The following is a 27,906-nucleotide window of genomic DNA, read 5'->3' as shown; positions in this document are numbered from 1 at the left end:
TTGCTTTGTTCAGTTTTTACGATGTAAAAAAGATGATGAGACTCTAGAAAGAGTGCAGAGAAGAGCAACAAAGATGATTAGGGGATTGGAGGCTAAAACATATGAAGAACGGTTGCAGGAACTCGGTATGTGTAGTTTAATGAAAAGAAGGACTGGGGAGACATGATAGCAGTGTTCCAATATCTCAGGGGTTGCCACAAAGAAGAGGGAGTCAAACTCTTCTCCAAAGCACCTGAGGGTAGAACAAGAAGCAATGGGTGGAAACTAATCAAGGAGAGAAGCAACTTAGAACTAAGGAGAAATTTCCTGACAGTTAGAACAATCAATAAGTGGAACAACTTGCCTGCAGAAGTTGTGAATGCTCCAACACTGGAAATTTTTAAGAAAATGTTGGATAGCCATTTGTCTGAAATGGTGTAGAGTTTCCTGCCTGGGCAGGGGATTGGACTAGAAGACCTCCAAGGTCCCTTCCAACTCTGTTATTATGTTATGTTATATTTAAGTCTGTTAGTAAACTGAGCAATTTTATTTGGAATGCATTTGTTTATTAGTTCAGTTTCCAGGGGACCCATTACCCAATGACTGTTTTATTTTACCTCTTATTTAGTGTTCAAAGGTTAATAAATCTTAGGTTTTAATATCTAAGATAAAAGTGATTTTCTTTCATATTATTTATATACCACTGAAAGTGTTTGGTTCATAGTTAAAACATATGATTTGCTTGTGTGGAGTTTAGCATGTTGTATGAACTCAGATAAATATAATTTAGTAATTGAAATGTATTTGAATATATGTAGCTCAGGTTGGAAGTTGGGCTGTTGGTGTGAGCTCTGAGCTTGACAATTTTGTTGCAAATGTTTCATCACCATCGAGGAGACATAGTCAATGTGCTTTAAACTGTGCTCGTCAGATGAGCACAATTCAAATTGCACTGATGATGTCTCCTCAGCCCAAATAATTCAGTAAATATGGACAAAAATCAATACTATAAAGATTTTATATGTAATGTAGTGATTAGATGCTCTCTCTGTTGCATGTTGTTTTGCTCAGCAAAATTTATTACTGAGAATTAGAAGATGTATGTGATATATATGTTCTCCATCTGAGCCAGAAGTCAACATGTTGATCTCAATATTTCAACCCATTATCTCTTTTCTCCTGCCTTCTAGAGTCAACAGCTATATGCATATCCATTCCCTGCTCTTAAAAGTTTCTGCCATCTGTTCTTTGTTTATAAAACAACTTTCTCTGGCATAAAAATTGGAGATTTCCTCCTCACCAGGCTCAACCTTTAAAATAGTTTAGCATAATGAATAAGATTATTGTGTTAACCCTGATAAGAAGAGTACAAGTATATATAGTAAGGCTTGCCTTTGAGAATTTACCCATGCTATCTAGCTACTCTATGCATCTGATGGTTTAATTGTATCTGATGAGTGCCCTGGAGGAGCAGATTATCTAGATCTGTTTCCATTAGGTTTCAGAGTAGAGTTTATTTATTTATTATTTATTTATTATTTAAATTTCTATACCGCCCTTCTCCCGAAGGACTCAGGGCGGTTCACAGCCAAATAAAATACACAATAATGTTACAATATAAACACAATTAAAATACAATTAAAAAACTTATTCAATTGGGCCGAAATTAAAAATTAGAATAAATAATAAAAACCCAATTAAAACCCATAAATTTAAAAAACTAACCCAGTCCTGCGCAGATGAATAAATGCGTTTTAAGCTCGCGACGAAAGGTTCGGAGATCCGGAAGTTGACGGAGTCCCAGGGGGAGTTCGTTCCAAAGGGCGGGAGCCCCCACAGAGAAGGCCCTTCCCCTGGGCGTCGCCAGACGACACTGACGCGCCGACGGCACCCTGAGGAGTCCCTCTCTGTGAGAGCGCACGGGTCGGTGGGAGGTATTCGGTAGCAGTAGGCGGTCCCGTAAATAGCCTGGCCCTATGCCATGGAGCGCTTTAAAGACATTCACCAAAACCTTGAAGCGCACCCGGAAGGCCACAGGTAGCCAGTGCAGTCTGCGCAGGATAGGTGTCACGGGGGAGCCACGAGGGGCTCCCTCTATCACCCGCGCAGCCGCATTCTGGACTAACTGAAGCCTCCGGATGCCCCTCAAGGAGAGCCCCATGTAGAGTGCATTGCAGTAATCCAGGCGAGATGTCACGAGGGCGTGAGTGACTGTGCACAAGGCATCCCGGTCTAGAAAGGGGCGCAGCTGGCGCACCAGGCGAACCTGGTGGAAAGCTCTCCTGGAGACGGCCGTCAGGTGGTCTTCAAAAGACAGCCGTTCATCCAGAAGAACGCCCAAGTTGCGCACCCTCTCCATCGGGGCCAATGACTCGCTCCCAACAGTCAGCCGTGGACTCAGCTGACTGTACCGGGATGCTGGCATCCACAGCCACTCCGTCTTGGAGGGATTGAGCTTGAGCCTGTTTCTCCCCATCCAGACCCATACGGCTTCCAAACACCGGGACAGCACTTCGATAGCTTCATTGGGGTGGCCCGGTGTGGAAAAGTACAGCTGGGTGTCATCAGCGTACAGCTGGTACCTCACACCGAAGCCACTGATGATCTCACCCAGCGGCTTCATATAGATGTTGAACAGAAGGGGCGAGAGAATCGACCCCTGCGGCACCCCACAAGTGAGGCGCCGCGGAGTCGACCTCTGCCCCCCCGTCAACACCGTCTGCGACCGGTCGGAGAGATAGGAGGAGAACGGTGCCTCTCACTCCCAGTCCCTCCAACCGGCGCAGCAGGATACCATGGTCGATGGTATCAAAAGCCGCTGAGAGGTCTAATAGGACCAGGGCAGAGGAACAACCCCTATCCCTGGCCCTCCAGAGATCATCCACCAACGCGACCAAAGCCGTCTCAGTGCTGTAACCGGGCCGGAAGCCGGACTGGAACGGGTCTAGATAGACAGTTTCCTCCAGGTGGAGGGGAAACTGATATGCCACCATACTCTCTACAACCTTCGCCGCGAAGCGAAGGTTGGAGACCGGACGATAATTACCTAAAATAGCCGGGTCCAGGGAAGGCTTCTTGAGGAGGGGCCTCACCACCGCCTCTTTCAAGGCGGCGGGAAAGACTCCCTCCAACAAGGAAGCGCTCGTAATCGCCTGGAGCCAGCCTCGTGTCACCTCCTGAGTGGCCAGCACCAGCCAGGAGGGTCCAGTAAACACGTGGTGGCATTCAGTCTACCCAGCAACCTGTCCATGTCCTCGGAGCCACAGGGTCAAACTCATCCCAGACAATATCACCAAGACCGCCTCAGGCGCCCGTCCGAATCGCCACAATTTTGGTCCAGACCGTCCCGAAGCTGAACGATTTTATCGTATAGATAACCGTTAAACTCCTCAGCACGTCCCTGCAACGGGTCATCCCGCTCCCCCTGGTGGAGGGGGGGGCGGGGCACCCGGAACAGGGCAGGTGGGCGGGTGTCTGCCGGCGCAAGGAGGAGGCGTAGCAACGCCTCGCTTCCCTCAGTGCCACTAGGTAGGTCCTAGTATAGGATCTAACTAGTGTCCGATCAGCCTCTGAGCGGCTGGACCTCCAAGAACTCTCTAGGCGTCTTCTCTGGCGTTTCATCCCCCTCAGCTCCTCGGAGAACCAAGGAGCCGGTTGGGATCTGCGCCGGGTCAGAGGCCGCAGAGGCACGACACGGTCTAAAGCCCCAGCCGCAGCCCGTTCCCAGGCTGCGGCTAGTTCCTCTGCCGTGCCGTGAGCCAGACCCTCAGGAAGTGGCCCAAGCTCCGTCCGGAACCTCTCCGGGTCCATCAGGCGCCTGGGACGGTACCAACGTAATGGTTCCGTCTCCCTGCGGTGTTGGGTAGCGGTCAGAAAGTCTAGGCGAAGGAGCGAGTGATCTGACCATGACAAAGGTTCTGTGACTATATCTCTCAAGTCCAGATCCTTCAACCACCGACCAGAGATGAAAATCAGGTCCAGTATGCCTCCCCCGATGTGAGTGGGGCCATCCACTACTTGAGTCAGGTCCAGGGCCGTCATGGAAGCCATGAACTCCCGAGCTACTGTCGATGACGAGCCGGCAGATGGCAAGTTAAAGTCCCCCATGACTAAAAGTCTGGGGGTCTCCACTGCCACCCCAGCAAGCACCTCCAGGAGCTCGGGCAGGGCGGCTGTCACGCAGCAAGGAGCCAGGTACGTGACCAGCAAGCCCATCTGACACCTATGACCGCACCTCACAAAGAGGGATTCACACCCGGCAATCTGAGGTACGGTGGTTTCTCTCGGCTCTAGACTCTCTTTAATAACAACCGCCACCCCCCCACCCCTACCCTGGGCCCTCGGCTGATGGAATGCACGGAAACCCGGTGGGCACATCTCGACCAGGGGCACGCCCCCTTCAGTGCCCAACCAGGTCTCCGTAACGCCTATAATATCCGCGGCACCCCCCTGAATCAGATGATGTATTAGGGGGGCCTTATTGGCCACGGACCGTGTGTTGCATAACATCAGACGAAGGCCCAGGCTCTGAGGGTCTTGACCATCCGGGGAACGGGAGAAGGGAGGGGGATCGGGGCGCGCGATCGCCTGCAGACATCGAGCGCGCCCCCCCCCAGAACGATACGGTCCCCCCCTTCCTCCATATCTGCCCCTCCCACTTACCGTGCAAATGGAACCACCCTCACCAAAAGGAACGCAATCCCCCCCTATAACCTCCGAACCCATTACAGAACCGCCACGAGCACGCGCAAGGACTGGCTCCCCACCCGGCGGGCTACTCCCAATACCCGTCCTAACCCTCCCACCCCCCCTCCCCGACGGGTTCTCTCCCCTACCCGTCGAATCCCTCCCCTCCCAACCCTTAAAATCCCCATTAAAACTCCCTTAAAAATCTCTTAAAACAGCTAATTAAAAGCCCTAAGCCTCCTATTTTAGCATGCCACCTCTCGGGCTCCAAAGCCCGTCCTCAAGGTGGGCCCTTGATAGTATGGAGGCCAAACCCGAGAGAGGGGCATCTCGCAGGGCAAGAAGGTCAGCCGCCGTGGCGTTCGCATCACCAAGAAAGTCCGGCAGGAGGCCCATCCTGGGCTGGTCAAAATGGTAACAGATGATACAGTGACCACAACCAGTCTGTCAGTCAGTCCTGATGGGAAGCAGTCAATAGTGATCCTCGTAGGGTAGAAAACAAAACCACTCATTCAGTCAGTTCACCACCCCCTATAAATAGTCAGGGGTGGACTAAGGAAGAAGGAGGGGGGGACGGACCGATGGTAGAGATGTTAAACAGGCCGTCCGCCGCCTTGAAGCGCCGAGGCAGGCCGCCGCCACCGGCCACCTTCGCCCAGCTGCCGCCGCCGAAAGCGTCCCATCGCCGCCGCATGAGGCCACCGACATCCCCCCCATCTAGGAAGGGACGCCAGTCACTCCACCGACGCCAGCGCCAGACGAAGAAGCCAGGCCGCCACCGCCGCCAGAAAGCCAACAAGGCCGACGGGGGCCCGGTAGGCCCTCCAGATCTCCACTGGGCGCAACTCCTCCGGGGCTCCTCCCCTCGCCCCCGAAGTCGCCCGTCATCCATCTTCCTCCACGACTGAAGCCTCCTCCATCAGGGCGGGGATCTAAGGGGGCCCAAGGTGTCAGAGGCCCCCGCCGCCGCCGCTGCCGCCGCCAGAACACCAAAAAGGGCCGGCGGCAGCCCGGCAAGCCGCAGGCCGCCCAGTAAGCCGCCCGGCTAGCTGCCAGGGCCGCCACTGCTTCCTCCCACGGGCGGGGTCCACGGGGGCCCTGAACATCAGAGACCCCCTGTCGCCGTCACTGCCGCCGCCGCCGCCAGACCGCCGAAAAGGCCGGCGACAAGCCGCGGCCGCCCGGCAAGCCGCCCGGCAAGCCGCCAGGATCACCGCTGCAGCAGGACGCTCTGGGGCTCCTCCCAACGCCCCCCGAAGTCGTCCTGCGCCAAGTCACCCCTCCTCCGGGTGACTGGATGTTCTTCCATCAGGGCGGGGGCCCAAGATGTCACCAAGCCCCCCCCCAGAACCGGACAAGGCCCGAAAAGGCCCACCGCCGCTCCCCCGATCAGCAGGGTGGCGCCATCTTGGACATGCTCAGTAAGCCTAAAAGTTTAATATTGCAACAGCTTTGATCATGCCTTTTGATCACCTGCAGATTTGAGATGGTCCTTGTTCTCTTTAGTGGCTTTAGGTATCATTGACCACAGTATCCTCTAGAGCCAGCTCCATGGGTTAGGGATTCGGGGTTCTGTGTTATAGTGGTTCTCTTCCTGTCTCAAGGGCCGGGTACAGTTGGTGTTGATAGGTCTCTCCTTTGTGGCATGTCCTAGAATTCTATTCTCCCCCCTCCTTTTCAACACTTACATGAAACTGCTGGATGAGATAATTCATTAGTTTGGGGTCCTTTATTGCTTTAACTGGGATGACCTTTGGGTAACCATGCTAGATTTCTTTTGATATAGTATAGAATTCTTTACTCATCCTTCCCAGGAACATCCGGTCCTCCATCACCATAATGAAGCAGCACAGTGATTGCTTAACAGTCCACACTGACAGCACATAATCAATCATATGTGACAGATAAATGCTATCTTTTTGGCTTAATGTGATCTGCAAATTGCATATTCTTATCCCTAGGACTACAATACAAGGAATAAGCTACAGTAGGACTCTAAAAAAATGTGTACACTATTTACAGGAATTTTTTAAAGTTGGAAAATTGAGGGTTAAATAAATATATTTGTATGTGTCACATTGTTTTTACCTCTTACGTAGGAAATCTTCCAAAATTTGGCTCATATGAATGTATGCAATGGAATTTAATGCTGTATTCCAAAATTGGATTAAATTAATGTTTCTTTGAATTGCATCAGTTCAGAAGCTCTTAGGAAAAGGTATAGCTTAGCAAAAGAAATGTATGCTTTCATTTCCTAAGAACTTAGTGAGCAAAATCTCAAAAAGTCACAGATGAGATTTTGGCCTATTTTATAAAGTTTTAAAATCTTCTCAATGGAATGTATTTATTTATTGGGTTTCAAGACCCACCGTATTCCAAAAAGACGCTGGACAATTTATATTTAAGATTATTACATTAAAGGTAGCCAGTGTATGATTTCCACTGATTTGCAACTATTTATTTTCAGCTTTTATGATTTTCTAAAGAGTTTCAGAAAATTCTCCCTGTCTCCTGTGGGCACATCATCCTTGTCCTTTGTTTCATTTTATAGGTTCTTCAATTTTGGGACTGTCTTGTCACTGGGGAAGATATTGTCACTGACCAGATGAGGTGGAAAATAAATCCGTTTATTGAAATACGATTTTTAAAAAATCATATTCCAGGAACACTTAATCCCAGTAGCACGAAATACCTAGTAACTCATTTAAACCCCTGTATTTTCAGCCTTAGATTCCTTTCACTTCCTAAAGCCGAGCAACTGATGCAGCTTTCTCCAAAATAGAATTAATCCTTCGTTTCAGTTTTTAAAGTGATTTAGCAAAAAAAACCAGACAGGTGTCCGGATTTTCCTGCCATTGCGCACTTTCGCGCATTGGGAGGAAAATCCCGAGTGAGTAGGAATAAACTATATTTTGGGGGGAAGAAGAACCAGTAGGGGGAGGAAAATGGTCAGCTGACCTCTTCTCTTTCACGTGACTTTCTTTACACTATGGCTGCGCCCAGGCACAGTTTGCTTCGTGTGGTTTACACTTGCTGGCTTCTGTGGCTGCGGTCCGCAGAGTGCTTAGACGGTAGCGAAGACAAAGGGGAGCCCAGGGAAGAGGAAGATCAGGGAGCCTGTGGTTGCAGCAACAGTCGGGCTAGCGGCGCGGAAAGAGCTGCACAGAAATACTCTCGGGAGGCGAATGTTTCCCAGCAGCCAAAAGATCGCCGTGGAGACGACCGCTCGAAAAACGAGGGAATGAAGGTAGGTAAACGGGGCGATAGGTTGGTGGCTTTAATGAGGAATGAAGGTTTAATGATGGGATGGCGAACAGCGTTGCTGGAGCGCCTGACATAACTTTAAGCGTGATTGCTAGATGTCTTTTTCAGTTCACCGTTTCTTATCGTATGTGCAATGAAAAACAAAACTAAGGAACAACCATCTCAGTCACGTGTAGCAAGCAATTTATAACTTAAGCCCTCATGCCAAGAGGTTCCAGCCTTTGCTAACCGAGCACTAACGTTATCGAAATATGTTGGATTTCACCCGGGTCTAGATTAAAACATGTTGAGGTCCTAAGCTATGTGAAGCTTTATGTTTACTAGCATTAAAAATGCATTAAAACAAGGATAATTAAAAATAGGACATTCCCGAGTACCCATTTGGCAAGGATTCAGCACAAACCAATAATCTTAGCCAAATAAGTTACTTTGAAAAATCCTATTCACATTAGGAATACTGTCAGCTGAAAATATGCTGTGCTTTCTTTTCAGTTTTAGAGATAATGTACAAAAGCATGAGCTGTTACACAGTTAAGTCCTAGTACATTTTTTAAAAACACTTGAATTGACATTAGTTCTGCTTTGTATCTTAGCCAAAGTGGCACTGAGTAGTGGAGATTATATATTCAGGTGAGAGGTGAAAGTAATTTGAATAAAGAAAGGGAAAACGTTTTTTTTTCTGTTGGGTCAAATGGGTTAGAGAATTGAAAATGTTTAAATGAGCAAGATACTGCAATAGAATGGTGACAGAGGAGGACAAAAGAGAGTTTGAAAACTGGATTACCTGAATAAAGGAAATATGAGGGACCCTAAAACTACCCATTACAGGAGAAGCCAATAATCTGGCCACTGCATACGTGCCTTGGAAGATCTCGAAGTTACTGTTTTTTTGTGAGTTTTGGGTGGAAGCAGAAAGCTGCAGCTATATAGAAATCCATTGATCTGTTGATAGGTATTATGATATTGCAAAACTGGGATCCATGAAAAAGAAAACTTTAAGTGACCAACCATATCCACAGGGTCTGAAGAATGATGGCCAATGTGATAGTTGTTATAGTTTAACATGCAGATGAGCAGCCAAAGTGCCGAAAGCAAAGGCTGAAGATTAGTTGAAAGTCTGCTCTAGAAAGTTGGTGAAAGTGGAAGAGACATAAAAGTGAATAACAAAAACTGGTTCTGAAAGATATTACAGTAGATTGGATTGGAGGAAGAATAGATGGGATAATTTATGATGAGAACAATTTGTGGCAGAGTGGTAATGAAGTGCTCCTCTTCATTGGATTGAGAATTATAGGGATGTCTGCATCTGTTAGACTCAAGTGAGAGCAGGTTCTGAAAGGTAGAGGCTGGAATAGGATGGCTACAATGGGACTCGGCCAAAAGCAGCCATGTGGGGAGAGGTTTTTTTATATATTGGAACATGTAACATTCAAGGTTCTAGGGATGGGCTAAAGTAATATCAGTGTGCCCATGAGCAGCCCCTTCCTTTTTTATATGAGTTGTGATGTCTCAACACCATCAATCGCTACTAGCCAAAAACAATCAATGCCACTAATGGAAATTGAATTCCAAAACATCTGTAAAGTATTATGTTGGAGAAATGCTGACTTAGACTAGTCTGATCACTGGATTTTCTAGCATCTAATTCTAAAATATGATTACTGCAAAAATATGTTTAACTACCATGTGTGTGTGCTTTTATCACATGAAACATCTGGAGATTTTAATTTTTTTTATAAATCAATAAATGTACTATTTGTTTATAAGGTGATGTTTCTTTTCAGCCAATCTGGCAATGTAAAATATATACTTTTAAATTTTAGAGGTACTGTGTGTATGTTTATATATATATATCCAGCAAATTGTGGATTAATCAGCTAACCATAGTTAAAGCAAGATATGGCATAGTGTTGTGTAAGTACTGACAGATCAGGAAACGGACATGATGGAGGCCTGATCAGAGGATCATAGATCATTTGACAGCTTCCGTTCACTTCCTGACAATCTGTGCTGCGAAGGGAGGTCAGAGTATTCTGCCCTTCCCTGTTCAGAAGGAGGCAGAGATCAAAGTCTTCACCCCCAGGGCTATAGCTCAGAGTTTCTTGGAAGACAGAGTGCTCTGCTTGATCCTTCAAGGAAGAACTTTAATCCCTTCAGCACCAAGCCGAGAATGTTATTTTCTCTTCCTGCTTGAGAACAAGCATCAGTAAGCTCAAGATATGAAATTATCCTTGCCTATCCATAAAATAGGGAAGAGTGTCTCCCCTTAATTCTATAGGTTATTTTTCTGCAGGAGATGGAATATGTATTTAGTTCACATCTGTAACATGTATATTCACTCTGTTTTCAAGTATATAACAGCTTTCCAAGAGAGAATGAAGGTTAATTCCTCCCCTTTGCACTACTTTTTAGTCAAGAGCAAAGCGCAATGAAGGTAAGCTATTTGAACAGGTGAATTTTGATTAAAAGTTATCATCAAATCAAGGTCACCTTCTATTACCTGCATTCTTGCAATTTTCTTGGCATCATTATTTGCCATTCTCTTTTGCTAGATTTTGTTTTAATATCCTGGTCTAGGCCAACTTCCTTGGGTTTCTCAAATAATCCCCATCAAAGTATTAAGCAGGTTAGCTTTCTTTGGCTTCTGACAGCATCCAAGATTGGCTAGATGATGTTATGCTATGCCAGATTTGGTTTAAGACTTTATTTTAAACAACATATCCTTAATTGTAAGATCAGTACAGCATTAGAAGGGATTGTCAAGATGGCTGTTTCTGGAAGTACTTTTAGTTATAGGATTAAGATACAATGTTGACTACAATTGTTATTGTTGTTCAGCCATTAAGTAGTGTCTGACTCTTTGTGATCCCACACCAGGCCCTGTCCTCCACTGTTTGAATTTCCCAAATTCATGTTTTTTGCATCAGTGACACTGCAAACATCTCATCCTTGACTGCTTCCTCTTCTTTTTGCCTTCAATTGATTACAGTTAGCTCTTGTATATTTTTCCTTTTCATGCTTCTGTTAAATATGTAGAATTTGATTCAAATACCATTTTGCTGGCTTAAAACATGCTGTCATTGATTAAAATAGTTTACGTTATAAGAATGGCATGTGATTCTAAAACTGTTTAATCAGCAACTATTTAAATCTGCATAATGATCAGATTTCAGTTGTATTGAGAATAAAATTAGCATTCTCCACAAACCATCTGACTTAGTTTTTCATTTATCTTATTCCCATCAAGTCATTCAGGGCAAATGCATCAAGGAAAAAAACCCTAGATTTCTTGAAAGATCTTTATTGTTACTACGGTAAGGTAAAGGAGTCCCTATGGATTTTACTCCGCTAGTCGTTGCTGGCTCTAGGGGATTCTGCCCATCTCCGTTTCAAGACCATTGAGCCAGTACTGAGGTCACATGGCTAGTATGATGTCATGGAATGCTGTTGTAGTCCCACCAAAGTGGTACCTATTTATCTACTCATATTTGCATTCTTTCAAACTGTTAAGTTGGCAGAAACTGGGTGAGGATGGGAACTCATCCATCAACCCTTGGGTCTTGAACTTGGGATGCCAGTTTTTTCAGCTGACAAGCCCAGCATCTTAACCACAGAACCACGCACCACCCTGTTATTACAATAATGTAACATAATCTTGAAAGTCTACCCAAGTAATTGTGCATGACCTATAGAGTTAAGATAGAGTTACTTTCTCACATTTTCCCCTCCCCTGGATTCAATAAACCCATTTGAAATGGCCCTGCTTCCTCCTTTAACTTTGCTCCCTCTGTTTTAACACGGTTTGCTAAGCAGTTTACTTATACATATTTCACATTTCTGAATGGCCCATTTCCCTTAAAGAGGGATACAGGGTGGTTGTACAATACAGTGTACAGCATACAATAAATGCAGCAAATATGCAAAATTAAAATGCTAGAGTTAAAATTTTAAAATTGGAAATTTTAAAAATTATAAAAAAATTTAAGGAGGCAAGAAAGAAAATTTCCAAGTTGAGAAAAGCAAAGGGAGGGCTTTCATGGCAGCAACCAATCCCATGACTTCATATGATACATCTTAGGCCCCCGCCCTGATGGAGGAAGATCCAGCCATCCTAAAAAAGGGTGGCTGGGCGCTGTGTGACTCCGAGGGGCGGTGGGAGGAACCCCGGAGTCACAGCGCCTTGCAGGTAATCCTGGCGGCCTGCCGAGCCGCCGCCAGCCTTTTCGGTGTTTTGGCGGCGGCGACGGTGGGGGGGCGCTGACATCGCTCCCTGGACTCCTGCCTGGAAGAGTCAGGCAATCTGAAGAAGGTTTTAGAGTTTGGGCGTCTCCGGGGGCGATGGGAGGAGCCCCGGAGGGGCTGCGCCCCAATGAAGATCTGGAGGGCCGCCCGGGCTCCAGCGGCCTCGCTGAACTCATGGTGGCGGTGGCGGCGGCGGCCTGGTTCTCCTCGCCGGGTGTTGGCGCTGGTGGAACCCCGGGACTGCTGGCGGGTCTTGGCGACTGGTGTCCCCTCCCGGATGGTGGAGATTCCAGCGGCTTGCTTGCAGTGGCGATGGGGCTTTCCCAGTGGCGATGGCCGGGCGGAGACGGTAGGCGGAGGCGGCCTGCCCCGGTGCTTTGAGGCGGCGGATGGCCCGGTAGGCCCAAGGTGGTTGTGACCTTGCCCTAATGGCGTGGATATTTTTTTTTTTTTTTTATTGAAAGAGTTTTAAAAAAACAAAAACATTTCCCCCCCTTTTTTCCCCCTCCCTCCCAAAAAAAAAAGAAAAAAAACACACCCCCCTCCCTCCCCCACCCCCCGGCTTCCCGGGTCAATCACAAGGTAAAGTTATACATAAACCAAACATAGAATAAAATTTTCCCTTCCAATCCAAATAACCACATCCAAAGCTTTTCGTCTCCCAACCCTCTCCCCATTACATAAAATAACTTTCTAATTATTCAAAGGCAATCTGATATTTCTTAATCTGATATCTGTTTTGTAAATAATCAATCCATTTTTTCCATTCAATTAAATATCTTTCCTGCGTATTGTCTTTTAAAAACGCTGAGATTTTAGCCATCTCAGCCAAATTAATAACTTTCAATATCCATTCTTCTATTGTAGGTATCTCTTCTTTCTTCCAGTATTGTCCAATCAATAGTCTTGCTGCTGTTATTAAGTTCAAAATCAATTTAGTCTCAATCCCTGTACAATCCGTTATAATTCCCAAAAGGAAAAATTGTGGCAGGAACTTTATCTTCTTCTTCAGTACATTTTGAACACCTCGGAAATATCTTCGTTTTCTTCACCCTAGAAAGCAAGTCATTAGAAATTAAAATAAAATCAATGCGTGAAAAAGATTGATGCCTATCAGAAAAAAAAGTAAAATCTCTCTCATCTGGATTCCGTAACCTCCATATATCTCTAAACTCAAAGTCTTCCATCATTTCAAAAAAGGATTTTGGTAATTTTGCATGTATAGGTATCTTCTTGGAGGAGGTTCTCTTATCCCTTCTTGTATCAATTACTCCATTCCAGTCTCCTAATAAAATAAACGAACTATAATCCCAGAGGGTCAACCTCTCATGTAACATTTTGTAAAACTTTTCTTGTTGCTGATTAGGTGCATAAATACCTATCAACAAAGTCTTTTTTGCATCTATCACCAGTTCAATAGCAATAAATCTTCCTTGAATATCTGCCTCAATTAGCTTAGCTGGTAAATCCTTCCTGATATATACAACAATTCCATGCTTCTTTTCCAAAGCTGATGCAACAAAATGGTTACCCAATTTTGAATTAATTAAATATTTTTGGTCTGATAATTTTATATGTGTCTCTTGCAAACAAATCACATCATTTTTAAATTGTTTCAAGTAGTGAAATATTTTCCTTCTTTTCTGAGCTGAATTCAAGCCATTAACATTCCATGACAAGATTCTATTTGCCATTACTGGCCTCCTGAAGCTTTGAAGCAGACAACGGAAGCTCCTCCTCCGGTATCTTCCGTCTAGCTCCTCCCACAGCTTCCATAATGGGATCCTGACTTTTACTTTGAGACTGTTGCTCTTCTTTACGCTTAAGGGCTCCTCTTGTCACCCTTTGCTCTTGTGGTTCCTCTAATACTGGCAGCAATAAAGGCTCTTGGGTCACCACGCCTTCTTGAGTCTCTTGAAGTTTTCTATCACTTCTATTTCGACTTACAAAACTGTAGAAAGAAAATCCTTTGCCTTTAAAACAGTGTCAATTCTATATCTCCTTCCTTGATAGAATAGTGTCAGTCCAACTGGCACCTCCCATCTGAATTGAATCTGATGTTTTTTAAGTCCTTGTGTAAAAAGCAAATTCCTTCCTGTCTCTTAACATCTTTGAAGGAATCTCTTTCAACACCTTCAACTCCTGTTCTCCAATTTTTAAAGTTGTCTGATATGAAACTTGCAGAATTTGATTTCTCATAGTCCTTTTCACAAAATAAACCACAATGTCCCGAGGAAGCTTTCTCTGTCTTGCAATCCAAGAATTAACTCTATATATTTTATCAATTTGGTAAGCTACCTCTTGGTGGTCCGCTTCAATAAATTCAGCCAATGCTTCTGATATAATTTTTCTTAAGTCTTCTCACGCTCTTCTCGCATACCACGAATTCTAAGAGCTCCTTCCATAAGTTTATATTGTAATATCACAACCTGATCTTCATTTTGATCCACTTTTTTCTGAACACCTTTCATTTCGTCTTCTAAATGCTTATTTGACTGAGAGATCTGTTGCATTTCCACTTCCAATCCTTCAATTTTTACTCAGTCCTTGAACTGCCATAAGAATATCTTCTCTTATTTTTGCATTAAAATTCTCCATCATCTCTTTTGCCTATCTTCAGAAAGTTTTAATTGTTCTTTCAATATTTCCTCAAGACTTGGTTCAGATCCCTTCTTCCAGAAGGCTTTAAAGGTTTAGCTGCCATTCTGTCTTCAAAAGAATCAGGAATGCAAACTTAATAACTCTCCTTCCCTCCTTTCAGTATAAAAAAACTCCGTTTGTAACAATCCACAAATAACGCTGCTTCATCGTACTAAAAATTTTTACTTTCACTTTTAGGCGCCATTTTAAAAGTCAATTAATCAAAGACAAAGAAAGGTTTCAAGTTTCAAAAAGGGAGTCGGTACTTGCCGTGCTGATTCTGCATCAAAGTTCGAACGCTTGTGAAATTCCCGTCTGCTTGGAATATCAATCAATTTAATAAGTCCTCTAGAGCAGAAGCGACATTCCTCTCCTTTTCCCTGATAAAAACAGGGGCGTGCTGAAGTTGGAAGGAGTGGAATTCGGTGGGGTCATAAATCCAGGAAAATTCGCTCTTGAGAGCAAACCCCCTGTCAGACCTGCCACTCTTCCACAATTCTGATAACCTCTTTCACCCAGAGATTATGCTAAGCTCAGTGAACAGTGATTTATTTTCTGTTTCACTGACTTTTACAATCTTCTAACACGGAGTGCTCTTTTAGAGCACCCAGCAGGAGGGTGACGTCACTGGAGCCTCCATGGCGTGGATATTTGATAGCACCGGAGGAAGGCCCGCGGGCCCAGCGGATGCCCCTCCATTATTTACCATCTTTAAATAATATCTTTACCATCGTTCCTCCCCCCTTCTTCCATAGTCCACCCCAGGTTGTTTGTATGAGGTGGTGAATTGACTGAGTCAGCGGTTTGGTCATCTACCGCACATGGATTACCTCTAACTGTTTCCCATCAGGACAGACTGGTCATGGTTACTTTACCATCTGCTTTGTCACCTGCTACCATCTTGACCAGCCCAGGATGGGCCTTTTGCTGGACCTTCTCAGTGATGCGAACATTTACGGCGGCTGACCTACTTGCCCTGCGAGATGCCCCTCTCTCGCGGGTTTGGCCCTCCAGATTATCGAGGGCCCACCTTGAGGACGGGCTTTGGAGTCCCGAGAGGTGGCATGCGAAAAATAGGAGGCTTAGGGGTTTTTTAATTAGTTGTTTTAATAGATTTTTTAAGGGGAGTTTTAAAGGGGATTTTAAGGGGGGGGAGGGAAGACGACGGGTTTGGGTTGGGGGTGGGGGCAGGTGTTGGGGGAAACCCGCCGGGTGGGGTATCAGTTCCTGCGCATGCTCGTGGCGGTGAGTTAATAGGTCCGAGGGTTACGGGGGGAGTTCAGGTTCCACTAGTGGAGGGTGGTGCTATTTGCACGGTATGGGGGAGGGGCAGATTTGGCGGAAGTGGGGGCTCGGATCGTGTTAAGGGGGTGCGCGCTCGATGCTTGCAGGCGATCGCGTGCCCCGAGCCCCCAGACTTTTTCCGTTCCCCGGATGGTCGAGACCCTCAGAGCCTGGGCCTTCGGCTGATGTTGTGTAATGCACGGTCCGTGGCCAATAAGGCCCCCCTAATTTACGATCTTATTCAGGGGGGTGCCGCGGACTTTATAGGCATTACGGAGACCTGGTTGGGCGCAGAAGGGGGCGTGCCCCTGGTACAGATGTGCCCGCCAGGCTTCCGTGCATTTCATCAGCCGAGAGCCCAGGGTAGGGGTGGAGGGGTGGCGGTTGTGATTAGAGAGAGTCTGGAGCCGAGGGAGACCACTGTACCTCAGATTGCCGGGTGTGAATCCCTCTTTGTGAAGTGGGGCCATAGATGTCAGATGGGCTTGCTGGTCACGTACCTGGCTCCTTGCTGCATGATAGCTGCCCTGCCCAAGCTCCTGGAGGTGCTTGCTGGGGTGGCAGTTGAGACCCCCAGACTTTTAGTCATGGGGGATTTTAACCTGCCATCTTCCGGCTCGTCATCGACAGCAGCTCGGGAGTTCACGGCCTCCATGACGGCATTGGACCTGACTCAAGTAGTTGATGGCCCTACCCACACTGGGGGTGGTACACTCGATCTGATTTTTGTCTCTGGTCAGTGGTTGAGAGATCTGGACTTAAAGGAAATAGTCATTGAACCTTTGTCATGGTCAGATCACTCTCTCCTTCGCCTGGACTTTCTGACCGCCATCCAACACCGCAGGGAGATGGAGCCGATACGTTGGTTCCGTCCCAGGTGCCTGATGGACCCGGAGAGGTTCCGGACGGAGCTTGGGCCATTTCCTGAGGGTCTGGCTCACGGCACGTCTGAGGAACTTGTTGCGGCCTGGGAACGGGCCGCGGCGGGGGCCTTAGACCGTGTCGTGCCTCTGCGGCCTCTGACCCGGCACAGGTCCCAACCGGCTCCTTGGTTCTCCGAGGAGCTGAGGGGGATGAAGCGCCGGAGAAGATGCCTAGAGAGTTCCTGGAGGTCTAGCCGTTCAGAGGCTGATCGGACACTAGTGAAGTCCTATACTAGGACTTACCTAGTGGCATTGAGGGAAGCGAGGCGTTGCTACACCTCCTCCCTCATTGCGTCGGCAGATAACCGCCCAGCCGCCCTGTTTCGGGTGACTCGTTCCCTCCTTCATCAGGGGGAGCGGGATGACCCGCTGCAGGGACGTGCTGAGGAGTTTAACGGTTATCTATACGATAAAATCATTCAGCTTCGGGACGGGTTGGACCAAAATTGCGGTGACTCAGGTGAGACGCTCGAGGGTGGTCTTGGTGACATTGTTTGGGATGAGTTTGACCCTGTGGCTCCCGAGGACATGGACAGGTTGTTGGGTAGGTTGAATGCCACCACGTGTTTACTGGACCCGTGCCCCTCCTGGCTGGTGCTGGCCACTCAGGAGGTGACACGAGGCTGGCTCCAGGCGATTACGACCGCTTCTTTGGTGGAGGGTGTCTTCCCGGCCGCCTTGAAAGAGGCGGTGGTGAGGCCCCTCCTTAAGAAGCCTTCCCTGGACCCGGCTGTTTTAGGTAATTATCGTCCGGTCTCCAACCTTCGCTTCGCAGCGAAGGTTGTAGAGAGTATGGTGGCATATCAATTTCCCTTGCACCTGGATGAAACTGTCTATCTAGACCCGTTCCAGTCCGGTTTCCGACCCGGTTACAGCACGGAGACGGCTTTGGTCGCGTTGGTGGATGATCTCTGGAGGGCCAGGGATAGGGGTTGTTCCTCTGCCCTGGTCCTATTAGACCTCTCAGCGGCTTTCGATACCATCGACCATGGTATCCTGCTGCGCTGGTTGGAGGGATTGGGAGTGGGAGGCACCGTTTATCGGTGGTTCTCCTCCTATCTCTCCGACCGGTCGCAGTCGGTGTTGACAGGGGGGCAGAGGTCGGCCCCGAGGCGCCTCACTTGTGGGGTGCCGCAGGGGTCGATCCTCTCGCCCCTTCTGTTTAACATCTACATGAAGCCGCTGGGTGAGATCATCAGTGGTTTCGGTGTGAAGTACCAGCTGTATGCGGATGACACCCAGCTGTACTTTTCTACACCGGACCACCCCAACGAAACTATCGAAGTGCTGTCCCGGTGTCTGGAGGCCGTACGGGTCTGGATGGGGAGAAACAGGCTCAAGCTCAATCCCTTCAAGACAGAGTGGCTGTGGATGCCGGCATCCCGGTACAGTCAGCTAAATCCGCGGCTGACCATCAGAGGCGAGTCATTGGCCCCGATGGAGAGGGTCCGCAACTTAGGCATCCTCCTGGATGAACGGCTGTCTCTAGAAGATCGTTTGACGGCCGTCTCCAGGAGAGCGTTCTACCAGGTTCGCCTGGTACGCCAGTTGCGCCCCTTTCTGGACCGGGATGCCCTATGCACGGTCACTCACGCACTCGTGACGTCTCGCCTGGATTACTGCAATGCTCTCTACATGGGGCTCCCCTTGAAGGGCATCCGGAAGCTACAGTTAGTCCAGAATGCGGCTGCGCGGGTGATAGATGGAGCCCCCCGTGGCTCCCGCATAACACCCATCCTGCGCAGACTGCACTGGCTACCTGTGGCCTTCCGGGTGCGCTTCAAGGTTTTGGTGACCACCTTTAAAGCGCTCCATGGCATAGGGCCGGGTTATTTACGGGACCGCCTACTGCTACCGAATACCTCTCACCGACCCGTGCACTCTCATAGAGAGGGACTCCTCAGGGTGCCGTCAGCGAGGCAATGTCGCCTGGCGACGCCCAGGAAGGGCCTTCTCTGTGGGGGCTCCCACCTCTGGAACGAACTACCCCGGACTTCGTCAGCTTTGGACCTTGGACCTTCCTTGGGCTTAAAACATACTTATTTAATTGCGCAGGACTGAGTTAGATTTTAAATTTATGGGTTTTAAATTGGGTTTTATTTCTATATTTTTAATTATTGGGCTTTTAGAATAAGTTTTTTAATTGTTTTTATATTGTATTTATGTGTTTTTAAGTGCCTGTAAACCGCCCTGAGTCCTTCGGGAGATAGGGCGGTATATAAATATGATCAAATAAATAAATAAATAAAATAAATAAATCTTTCTTGATTAGAACTTATATAAGTAATAAGAGATTAGTTCTTTTTTAAGGCATAGCATTTATGTGGTGGTTCCATTTCTGAAGGATTTGTAAGCTCAAAAGAGACTAGGTGTCTCAAGCTATCATCAAAAATCAAGCTGTTCCATCCATATTGCTGTATAATTGATTGTTCTGCCAAGTCTTTGATATAAAATTTAAGGCTGTATTCAATGATGGGATTCAAGTAATTTAACAAATGGTTCTCCGCCCTAATGATTTCTTCCAACAACCATTTTGAAAAAACTGATCAGAAAGTTAACAAACAGTTCTCCCGAAATGGCTGAATCCCACCACTGGCTGTATTGGAAGTTTTCAGTAAACTTGCTCGTCTTAATACTGCTACAGCTTCATTGATTTGCACTATATAGGTTGTTGCTGTTGGTCTGCAACACTTATTTGTTGTCCTAGGTTCCCTGTTAATGTTGTCCTGGGTTCCCGCAGGAACGGGTCTCAGCCCTCGCTGAGACAATTTAGTGGGTCCTCGCAAGGACGAAAGAAGCCAAATAAAAGACACCACACCAGGAGTTCTTCAAGAGAGAGAGCACGAAGAAAGGGGTTGTAAAAAGGAAGCGTAAAAAAGGGGTCCCCCTTAGATCGCAACAGTCTCTTTTATTATGCAGTTTTAGCAGGGAGGGGTAACTACAGCAAGGAGGGAATTAGCATATAGAAACTTAACATCACCAATCAGCAAGCGTTTAGAGTATACGTATTAGCAAAATACCACATGGTTTTCAGGAAATCATGCATTTTACCTGAATCGAAACCCAACTCAGGAAAGGGGCCTAATTCAGGGAAAACAAAACTATGCATAACTATGCATCTAACTCAGGGAATGTTCAGCGGAATAGAAACCTAATTCAGGGAAAGACTATTAATCATGTCTGTCATGTAGCACTGAAAAAAGTCAAGTCAAGTTCTCCCGGCTGTGAGGCCTAAGAAAACCTGAACCAATGATATATCCATATGTCCTCTGTTTTTATTTTTTAAGATGGGTAAAATTCTTCTAAAGCTATGACATCCCCAGTGGATCCCCCCTCCGGGAGACCCCGCAGGGAGTCAGTACACTTTTCCAAAGGAATGGTTCCCGATTCAGAGTCTTCATCAGCCTCAGAGGCTAATTCTAAAAGAGGTTGTTTATATTCATTTTCAACAGTGTTTCTTAGCAAGAGGACATCATCTCCAATACTGTTTAGTCGTTGTTTCAAAAATGCGAGAACTCTCCCCATGACACATGGGCCAATTGTACATGCAAGGAGCAATAAAATCAGAGGACCAGCTAGGGCAGAGAGGAGGGTGGTCAACCAGGGAGAGAGATTAAACATTCCCTGATACCACGTGTGGGATTGAGAACGCTCTTTTTCTCTATCTTTCAATCGGGTATTTAATTCTGCCATAGAGTCAAGCACAACACCAGAACTTTCAGTGTAAAAACAACATTCTTCTTTCAAAGCTACACACAGACCGCCCTGTTTTAAGAATAGCAAGTCCAAACCCCTTCTATTTTGTAACACAACTTGGAGAGAGAGGTCAGGAATTTTGGAGGCAACCAAAGATTGCTCAATGCGTTTGAGATCAGCATCTATTTCAATACTGAGCCTGCGAATGTTTTTGTCAGCCACAACCATTCCTGCGATTCCAGTTGCAGCACCAGTGGCTCCTAGGCCCAGGAGAAGGGCCAAAGTCATAGTAGTAACCACCTCCCGTTTGGTTCGTGGAAGGTATTGGGGTGTTTCTATGCGAGAAAAGAACTCATTATTGGAAAAAACAGACATTTTAGGGAGAAGATAAACCTGAATGCAAAAAGCGTGTTTGGTGTGTAAAATGTCTCCACTGACACATGCAGTAGCACCCGTAGAGCAGGCCCAAATAGAGCCATTGGAAGGAATAAAAAACTGACCATTTAAACGTTTGGAAAGGTCTACAGTTGATAGAGTAGTGTGTATTATAGTCCACCCTCCAGTGTCAAGTCCTAGCCTTTCTTTGGACAAGTATATTGTGCAGGAAGTATAGGCATCTGAGGAGGCATTGATACAATAGTGAGAAAAGTTAGAGGGTACATACCCAAGGCAACAACCTTGACCTTCAATTGAGGATACCGTTATAGAAGAGTTAGACCACCTACAACCGGTATCTGAGGTGCTATTGGTAAAAGGTAGGGCGGAACCTATGGCCTCATAAAAAGGGGGTTGAGAAGACAGACACAGCCAACATCTACTATCATTGTTAGGAAAAGTACGGGCTGCTACAAGGGCATCATGCGCAGAGGAGACCAGGGACACCAATGGATTGTTGCTTTTAATCAAGGGCTGTAAAAAGGGCGAGTTGACTTGTTTGTTTGGGCCCACAGGTGGGGATGTTTCTAAGGACATGGTAAGACGAATTATGAATATATTTCCTGGATGTCTGTAATCGGAATTATCTCTCGACCTTCCCCCCCATCTTTTCCCTTTAAGCCATTCAGTAATCGGAAGACTCCTTCCATGAGATGTAAAAGTAACAGTCATAGGATTGAGGCGACGCAGCAGGCCCAATTGGAGCAGGAATTCCAAGGCAAATTGTTATCAGGGCCTAGTACAGCTTTGATATAGTCAGTAGTATAGGGAGCAGTCCACCAAATCTTTCCGGTTGACACACATTGCCAGGACTTGCAATACCAATCAGAGATGGTCCCACATTCATCTAGGTGGGAGAGATCAGTAAGATGTCCTGGGCAGATATACAGGCCTGGACCAATTGACCAGACGTCCCGAGGGGAAGGATTACATTTTGTTTTATGTTTAAATCCATGGGCACCGACCAGCATTTCAGCAAAGTCAAAGTAGAGTGCAGGAAACCAAGGCCACAGAGTTCGATTAGAGATGGAATGAAGGACGCTTCCTTGGAAGTCCAAAATAGTCCAAGTATAATTTATGGACGATGCAGGTTCTGCTGTGCTCCGGATAAGGAGCGCTGCAAACGGAGAGCTGCAGAGGTAGAAACGTGGGAATAGGGCAAGAAGCGAGATACACCAGAGGAGAAATGGGTAGCAGAGAGAAGGGAAATTTTCATGTCAAAAGATCTTTTTTGCTTTGGGAAAAACAGGGAGCATGCATAAGTGCTGTAGTCTTCAGCTGAGATGTTAAAAATTAACAGAGAAGTGGAACAGGGAGAAGATATAATGTAAGTATTGTTAGAGGGATGGACTGGATATCCATTCTTTAGCCATGTCCACTGAGCTGGATGCAGCAAGGGATGGCGTTGTCTGCAAACAAGTTCCGCACGACCCCCAAGAGGGGTTAGTATTCTACAATGAGGAACTCTTATATAAGCACTTAAACGTTCAAGGAAAGTACATTTAGGAAGAGAGGAAGAGGCATTAGGGACAGAAGAGGCAAGAGAGATCAGGGATAGAATCAGAAGGATCTTCATCTTTCTTTTTTGGTTGATTGAGATGACAGGGGCGAACACAGCGAGCTGGAACCCACAGGACTCGATCAGGCAGTTGAACTGCAGCGTAACCTTTTCCCCAGGTAATCAATTGAGCTGGACCTTTCCAAGCTGGATCCGGAAGATGCCTATAATATACCAGAGGACGAGAAGAGGGGAGGGGAGGAGTGGAAAACTGTCTCGAGGCGGCAGTGGAGGCAGGAGATCCAGTTAGATTAAGAAAATTCAATGAATACAAACAAACATTTAATACATTTTGCAACGCCGGGAGTGTCGGGGGGCTGATGCCTTTTGACCCCAAGTGTCTGTCCAAGGCCTGTTTAAGAGTCAAATTCGCTCTCTCTATAATGGCCTGGCCCTGGCTATTGAAAGGAATGCCGAATTTATGGATTATTGACCAGCGATGGCAAAATTGTGCAAAGGCAGAGCTCGTATAGGCTGGTCCATTGTCAGTTTTTAGAGTTTTTGGACATCCCAACGTTACGAAAGTCCGAATACAATGATTAATAACTTGTTTTGCGGTTTCACCCCTTTGCAAGGTTGCCATGATGAAACCTGAATATGTATCAATGCAAACATGAATGTATTTCCAAGGGTTAAAGGATGGGTATTGAGTTACATCCATTTGCCATGTCTCACAAGCACTAGTACCCCTGGGGTTGACCCCTTGTGGGACTGCAAATGACTGTAGACTACATGTTGGACATTGCTGAATTATGGCAGTGGCTTCTTGATGGGTAATACCAAACTGCTTGACAAGAGCTTTTTTGTTCTGATGAAAATAGTCATGGCTTTCTCCTGCTGTTAAGGTATACAGACAGGAGGACGGGTTGGTTTTACATGCCTCATCTGCCATATGATTTCCTTCTGATAAAAATCCAGGAAGATGTTGATGACTTCTAATATGTGCTACAAACAGCGGATAAGCACGGAGATGTAACAATTCCTGGAGCTGTAAAAAAAATCTCATTAAAGGGACAGGGGTTGAGGGAGAAATGTAAGCATCGTATATATAGGAGATCAAATGTGAAACATACAAACTATCTGTGATAATATTAAGGGGCTGATTGGGAAACATTGAAAGAGCAAGATTGAAGGCAGACAATTCTGCTTGTTGGGCAGAAGACTGAGCTGAAGTAGTACGAGTCTGCCAATTGTCCTGTCCTCTTTCCTGCCATACACAGGCACCTATGGATTTTGAGCCATCTGTGAACACAGTGAGGGCATCTTTGATGGGAGAGGAACTTACAGGAGTTGAAAAAAGAATGGGAACAGTTTTTAATATTTGTAATCGAGGATCTGGAGGAAGATGGCATGAGAGAATACCATTCCAATCCTCCAAGGCATTTTGCAATGCATCTGATGTTTGAAACAAAGATTCCCATTGACTTAATTTAAAAGGTACATACAGAGTACTAAATTCTGTACCCATGAGAGCCCGTGTACGTCTCCTCCCCTTGTCCAAGAGAAGAGCCATTTGTAAGGCTTTGGTGGTAATTGAGGCCTTAGGAGTGTGTGCCAAATGTATCCACTCCAAAATGTGCATTTTCTTTCCATCAGTCAATTGGAAAATGAGAGCAGTTAAGAGAGAAGGAGTAGGTAGGATAGCAAACAAAAGAGGCTCATTAAGCAAAGCTCTGTCGACCCATCTCTGGGTGAGAGCAATATTAACTAAAGACAAAGCAGTCTTTTGATCTTGTGTGAGAACAACAGTGTCCGATGGATGTTTAAGGCCAATCAGAGCAGAAAAAAGAGGAGATAGAACATGAGTTGAAATTGAAAGATAAGGTCTGGCCCAATTAAGAGTTCCCAGATACTGTTGGAGTTGAACAAGTGTGGTTTTTTCTGGGAGATGTAGTGTAGGGAGAACAGGCATGGCAGCAGATGCCATGAGCTTATGACCCAAATACTGCATAGGATACTGCGTTTGAATCTTATCAGGAGCAACATGAAGACCAGATTGAGCCAAAATAGTATACAGAAAAGTAAGAGTTTGAGAAACAGTGCCTTTTGGACCATCTGCTGCAATTAATATATCATCCATGTAATGATAAACCAAAAAGGTAGGATGTGCATCACGATAAGGCTGTAGGGCCTTATCAACATAATTTTGGCAAATCGTGGGACTGTTGATCATTCCTTGTGGTAGGGTCTTCCATTGATATCTAGTAGTAGGCCTTGAATTGTTAAATTGAGGAATGGTGAATGCAAAAAGAATTCTGTCAGCAGGAGCCAAAGGAATAGAAAAGAAACAATCCTTTAAATCTATTACTACCAAGTCATAATTGTGAGGAATCAAGTTTGGGTTGGGAAGGCCACATTGTAGAGGTCCCATAGGCTGAATTATGGCGTTAATTTTTCTCAAATCCTGCAGGAGGCAGTGTTTCCCACTTTTCTTTTTGATTACAAAGACAGGAGTATTATAAGGGCTAGTTGAGAATTCGAGATGTCCTTCCTGTAGTTGCTGAGCTACTAAGTCCTGCAGGACTGTAACCTTTTCCTGTGACATAGGCCATTGATTCACCCACACAGGGATAGGAGATTTCAAAACAAGAGATAAAGGAAGAGAAGACATCATATGAAATTAAGGGATATTTAAAGTAGCATGCAGTTGAGACAAGAGATCCCGTCCCCACAGATTAGTATGTAGGGGCAGAATGAAAGGTCGAAGGAAAGCAGTGATAGAGGAGTGAGGGGTAGATGCAGTCAACCAAGATGTGCTAACCTTAGCAGCCTGAGCGCCTCCCACACCTTGAACAGTAGAAGCATCAGAAAGAGGCCAGGAAGAGGGCCATTCAGCTGTGCGAATCACCGAAACATCCGCTCCAGTGTCAATAAGACCTGAGAAGGTGCGGCCGTTGAGAAGAATGGAAATTATTGGCTTGGCGTTTTGCACAGGCTGCTGGAGAGCAAAGAGAAGGATGATCAGGGGGAGGCAAGAGAATGAGAGTAGCAACAACAGTTTCAGCCTTCAGAGAAAAGCAGCGATCACCGATCGCAGCCAGAGAAATGTTTTTTAAGGAGTCTGAATTATGCAGAAAAGGTGCAGCTATGACTCCTTCAAGAGTAAGAGAGGAATTAGGAAATAAGAGAAGAGGTACATCAGGGGGAATGGGATTCTGAAGAAGAACTTTCAAGGGCATGGTGAAGACAGAGCCAGGATCATCATATACAAAATCTACTGCTAGACGAACAGGAAAAGCAAGAGATGGATTAGAAGAAACAGCTTGCAAGTCAGCCTTTGAAGTGGGGCTGGCTGAACGCCCCAGAATTAGTTTCCCTGCGCAGCTTGAGAAGGATTCTGAGGACAATTGCGAGCCCAATGAAAGCCTTTACGGCAGCGCGGGCAAATAGTTTTTGGCTTGTCATTAGTAGGTTGGGGGGGAGGACCCCTAGCGCTCCCGCGCGGAGCTCCTCCACCTCCGGGGAAACGACATTGACTCTTGAAATGACCAGGCTTCCCACAATTAAAGCAATTGCCATGCTGAACAACAGGAAAAGCTTGAGTATTAGAGGAAGGGATAGAAGGAGTTATAGCGGCTGCAAGAGCAGACATTTTATGAGAAGTGGTTCCCACCACACGGCAAGCCTGTAAAAACTCAGCAAGAGTAACACCTGGTTTTCCAGTCAAGGGCTGAAGTACTTTTTTGCAATCTTCATTAGCATTTTCAAAAGCCAATTTTATCAAAAGTTCGTCTCGGGCAGTGTGATTTTGAATTTGCCTCTCAAGAGCCGTTTGAAGGCGGTTTATAAACGTGGCATAAGGCTCAGAGAGTTCTTGAATAATTTTTAGGAAAGTTTGAGAAGCCTTGCCATCCGCATCATCTACCTGTTTCAAGGCACCCATAGCGCAAAGGCGAATGATAGCAAAGGCACGGCGCGGGCAATTTTGCTGCTGGACCAAGGTTGTGAAAGGTCCAGTTCCTTTTATATGATCAGCCAAGACTGCTTGAGGCAAGCCTCGCATGATCTCAGCATCTACCAATTTATTATACTCAGAAGACCAGATAACAAATTGAGCAGGTGTTAATAACATGGAAAATAAGGACTTCCAATCATACAGTAACATTACAATATTGGTATCTATTAAGGAATCAAGCAATCCCATTACATACGGAGAGTGAATGCCGTAGGAAGTAACAGCTTCTTTTAAATTTTTAAGCACCCGTACATTGATGTTCTCATGTATCGGCTGTCCCCCTCCTGCTGGATTGAGGTTTAAAGGGTAAGCCGATATCGGGGGTTCAGTTCTTAGAGAAAGAGAAGAAAGGGCAACCAAAGCAGAAAGAGTGCCTGCAGCTATGTCTGTATCCTCCGGCGGGGGGGGAGACGCTGCAGAAGGAGAAAGAGCTGTGTCTGCAGGGGGAGCAGAGGCAGCTACAGAGACAGAAGAAGATTCATACGGAGGTGGAGAGACTTTTTCATCCGTAGTAGAAGAGAGCGGAGCAGCGGAATCAGTAGAAGGAGAATTAGGATAGAGGGTGCCAAGAGCAGCCGTAATAGCCCGCCAAGTCACTAGAATATCAGGCGGAGCTCGAGGGTGGTCATGGAGGAATTTTCCCAAGCGCGTCCAGGTAGCCTTCTTAAGAGTACCTTCCTCCGGGTAGGCAGGGCACTTTTCATGAACATAGGATAGAAAAGAGGTAAGAGATTTCTTAGAAAGAGGATAGACAGTGGTGCCATTAACTTTTTGCAAACAATTAGCCTTCTTCACCAGAGAGTAAAGCTCATTCCTATGCCATGATGAGACTTTCGAGTTCGAGGAGCCCATTACTTACGTGTGCACATGTCGCGTCCCGGACGGGTAAGCAATGAGGGTGAAGGTGACGCACCGCTAGACAACGATCGCGCCTCTGGACAACACAACAGGTCCGGACGAGCCCCCAGATGTTGCTGTTGGTCTGCAACACTTATTTGTTGTCCTAGGTTCCCTGTTAATGTTGTCCTGGGTTCCCGCAGGAACGGGTCTCAGCCCTCGCTGAGACAATTTAGTGGGTCCTCGCAAGGACGAAAGAAGCCAAATAAAAGACACCACACCAGGAGTTCTTCAAGAGAGAGAGCACGAAGAAAGGGGTTGTAAAAAGGAAGCGTAAAAAAGGGGTCCCCCTTAGATCGCAACAGTCTCTTTTATTATGCAGTTTTAGCAGGGAGGGGTAACTACAG

General features: G+C 46.3%; 1 protein-coding gene across 1 annotated transcript in view; it reads left to right on the top strand.

Annotated features, from left to right (window-relative positions):
- The first annotated feature begins 7,646 nt into the window (after nucleotides 1-7,646).
- The window catches only part of SUMF1 (sulfatase modifying factor 1), an 85,503-nt gene continuing 65,243 nt past the window's right edge, over nucleotides 7,647-27,906 (top strand). Inside the window, exon 1 of the mRNA XM_058168502.1 lies at nucleotides 7,647-7,912. Coding sequence (XP_058024485.1) covers nucleotides 7,655-7,912 — 258 coding nt within the window. The 5' untranslated portion in view covers nucleotides 7,647-7,654. The remainder of the gene's footprint in view (nucleotides 7,913-27,906) is intronic.

This window comes from Ahaetulla prasina, chromosome 2 (assembly GCF_028640845.1).
Source record: "Ahaetulla prasina isolate Xishuangbanna chromosome 2, ASM2864084v1, whole genome shotgun sequence".
In the NCBI taxonomy this organism is placed as follows: Eukaryota; Metazoa; Chordata; class Lepidosauria; order Squamata; family Colubridae; genus Ahaetulla; species Ahaetulla prasina.
The sequence above is the reverse complement of the archived record's forward strand: the minus strand, read 5'-3'. Positions and strand labels throughout refer to the sequence as shown.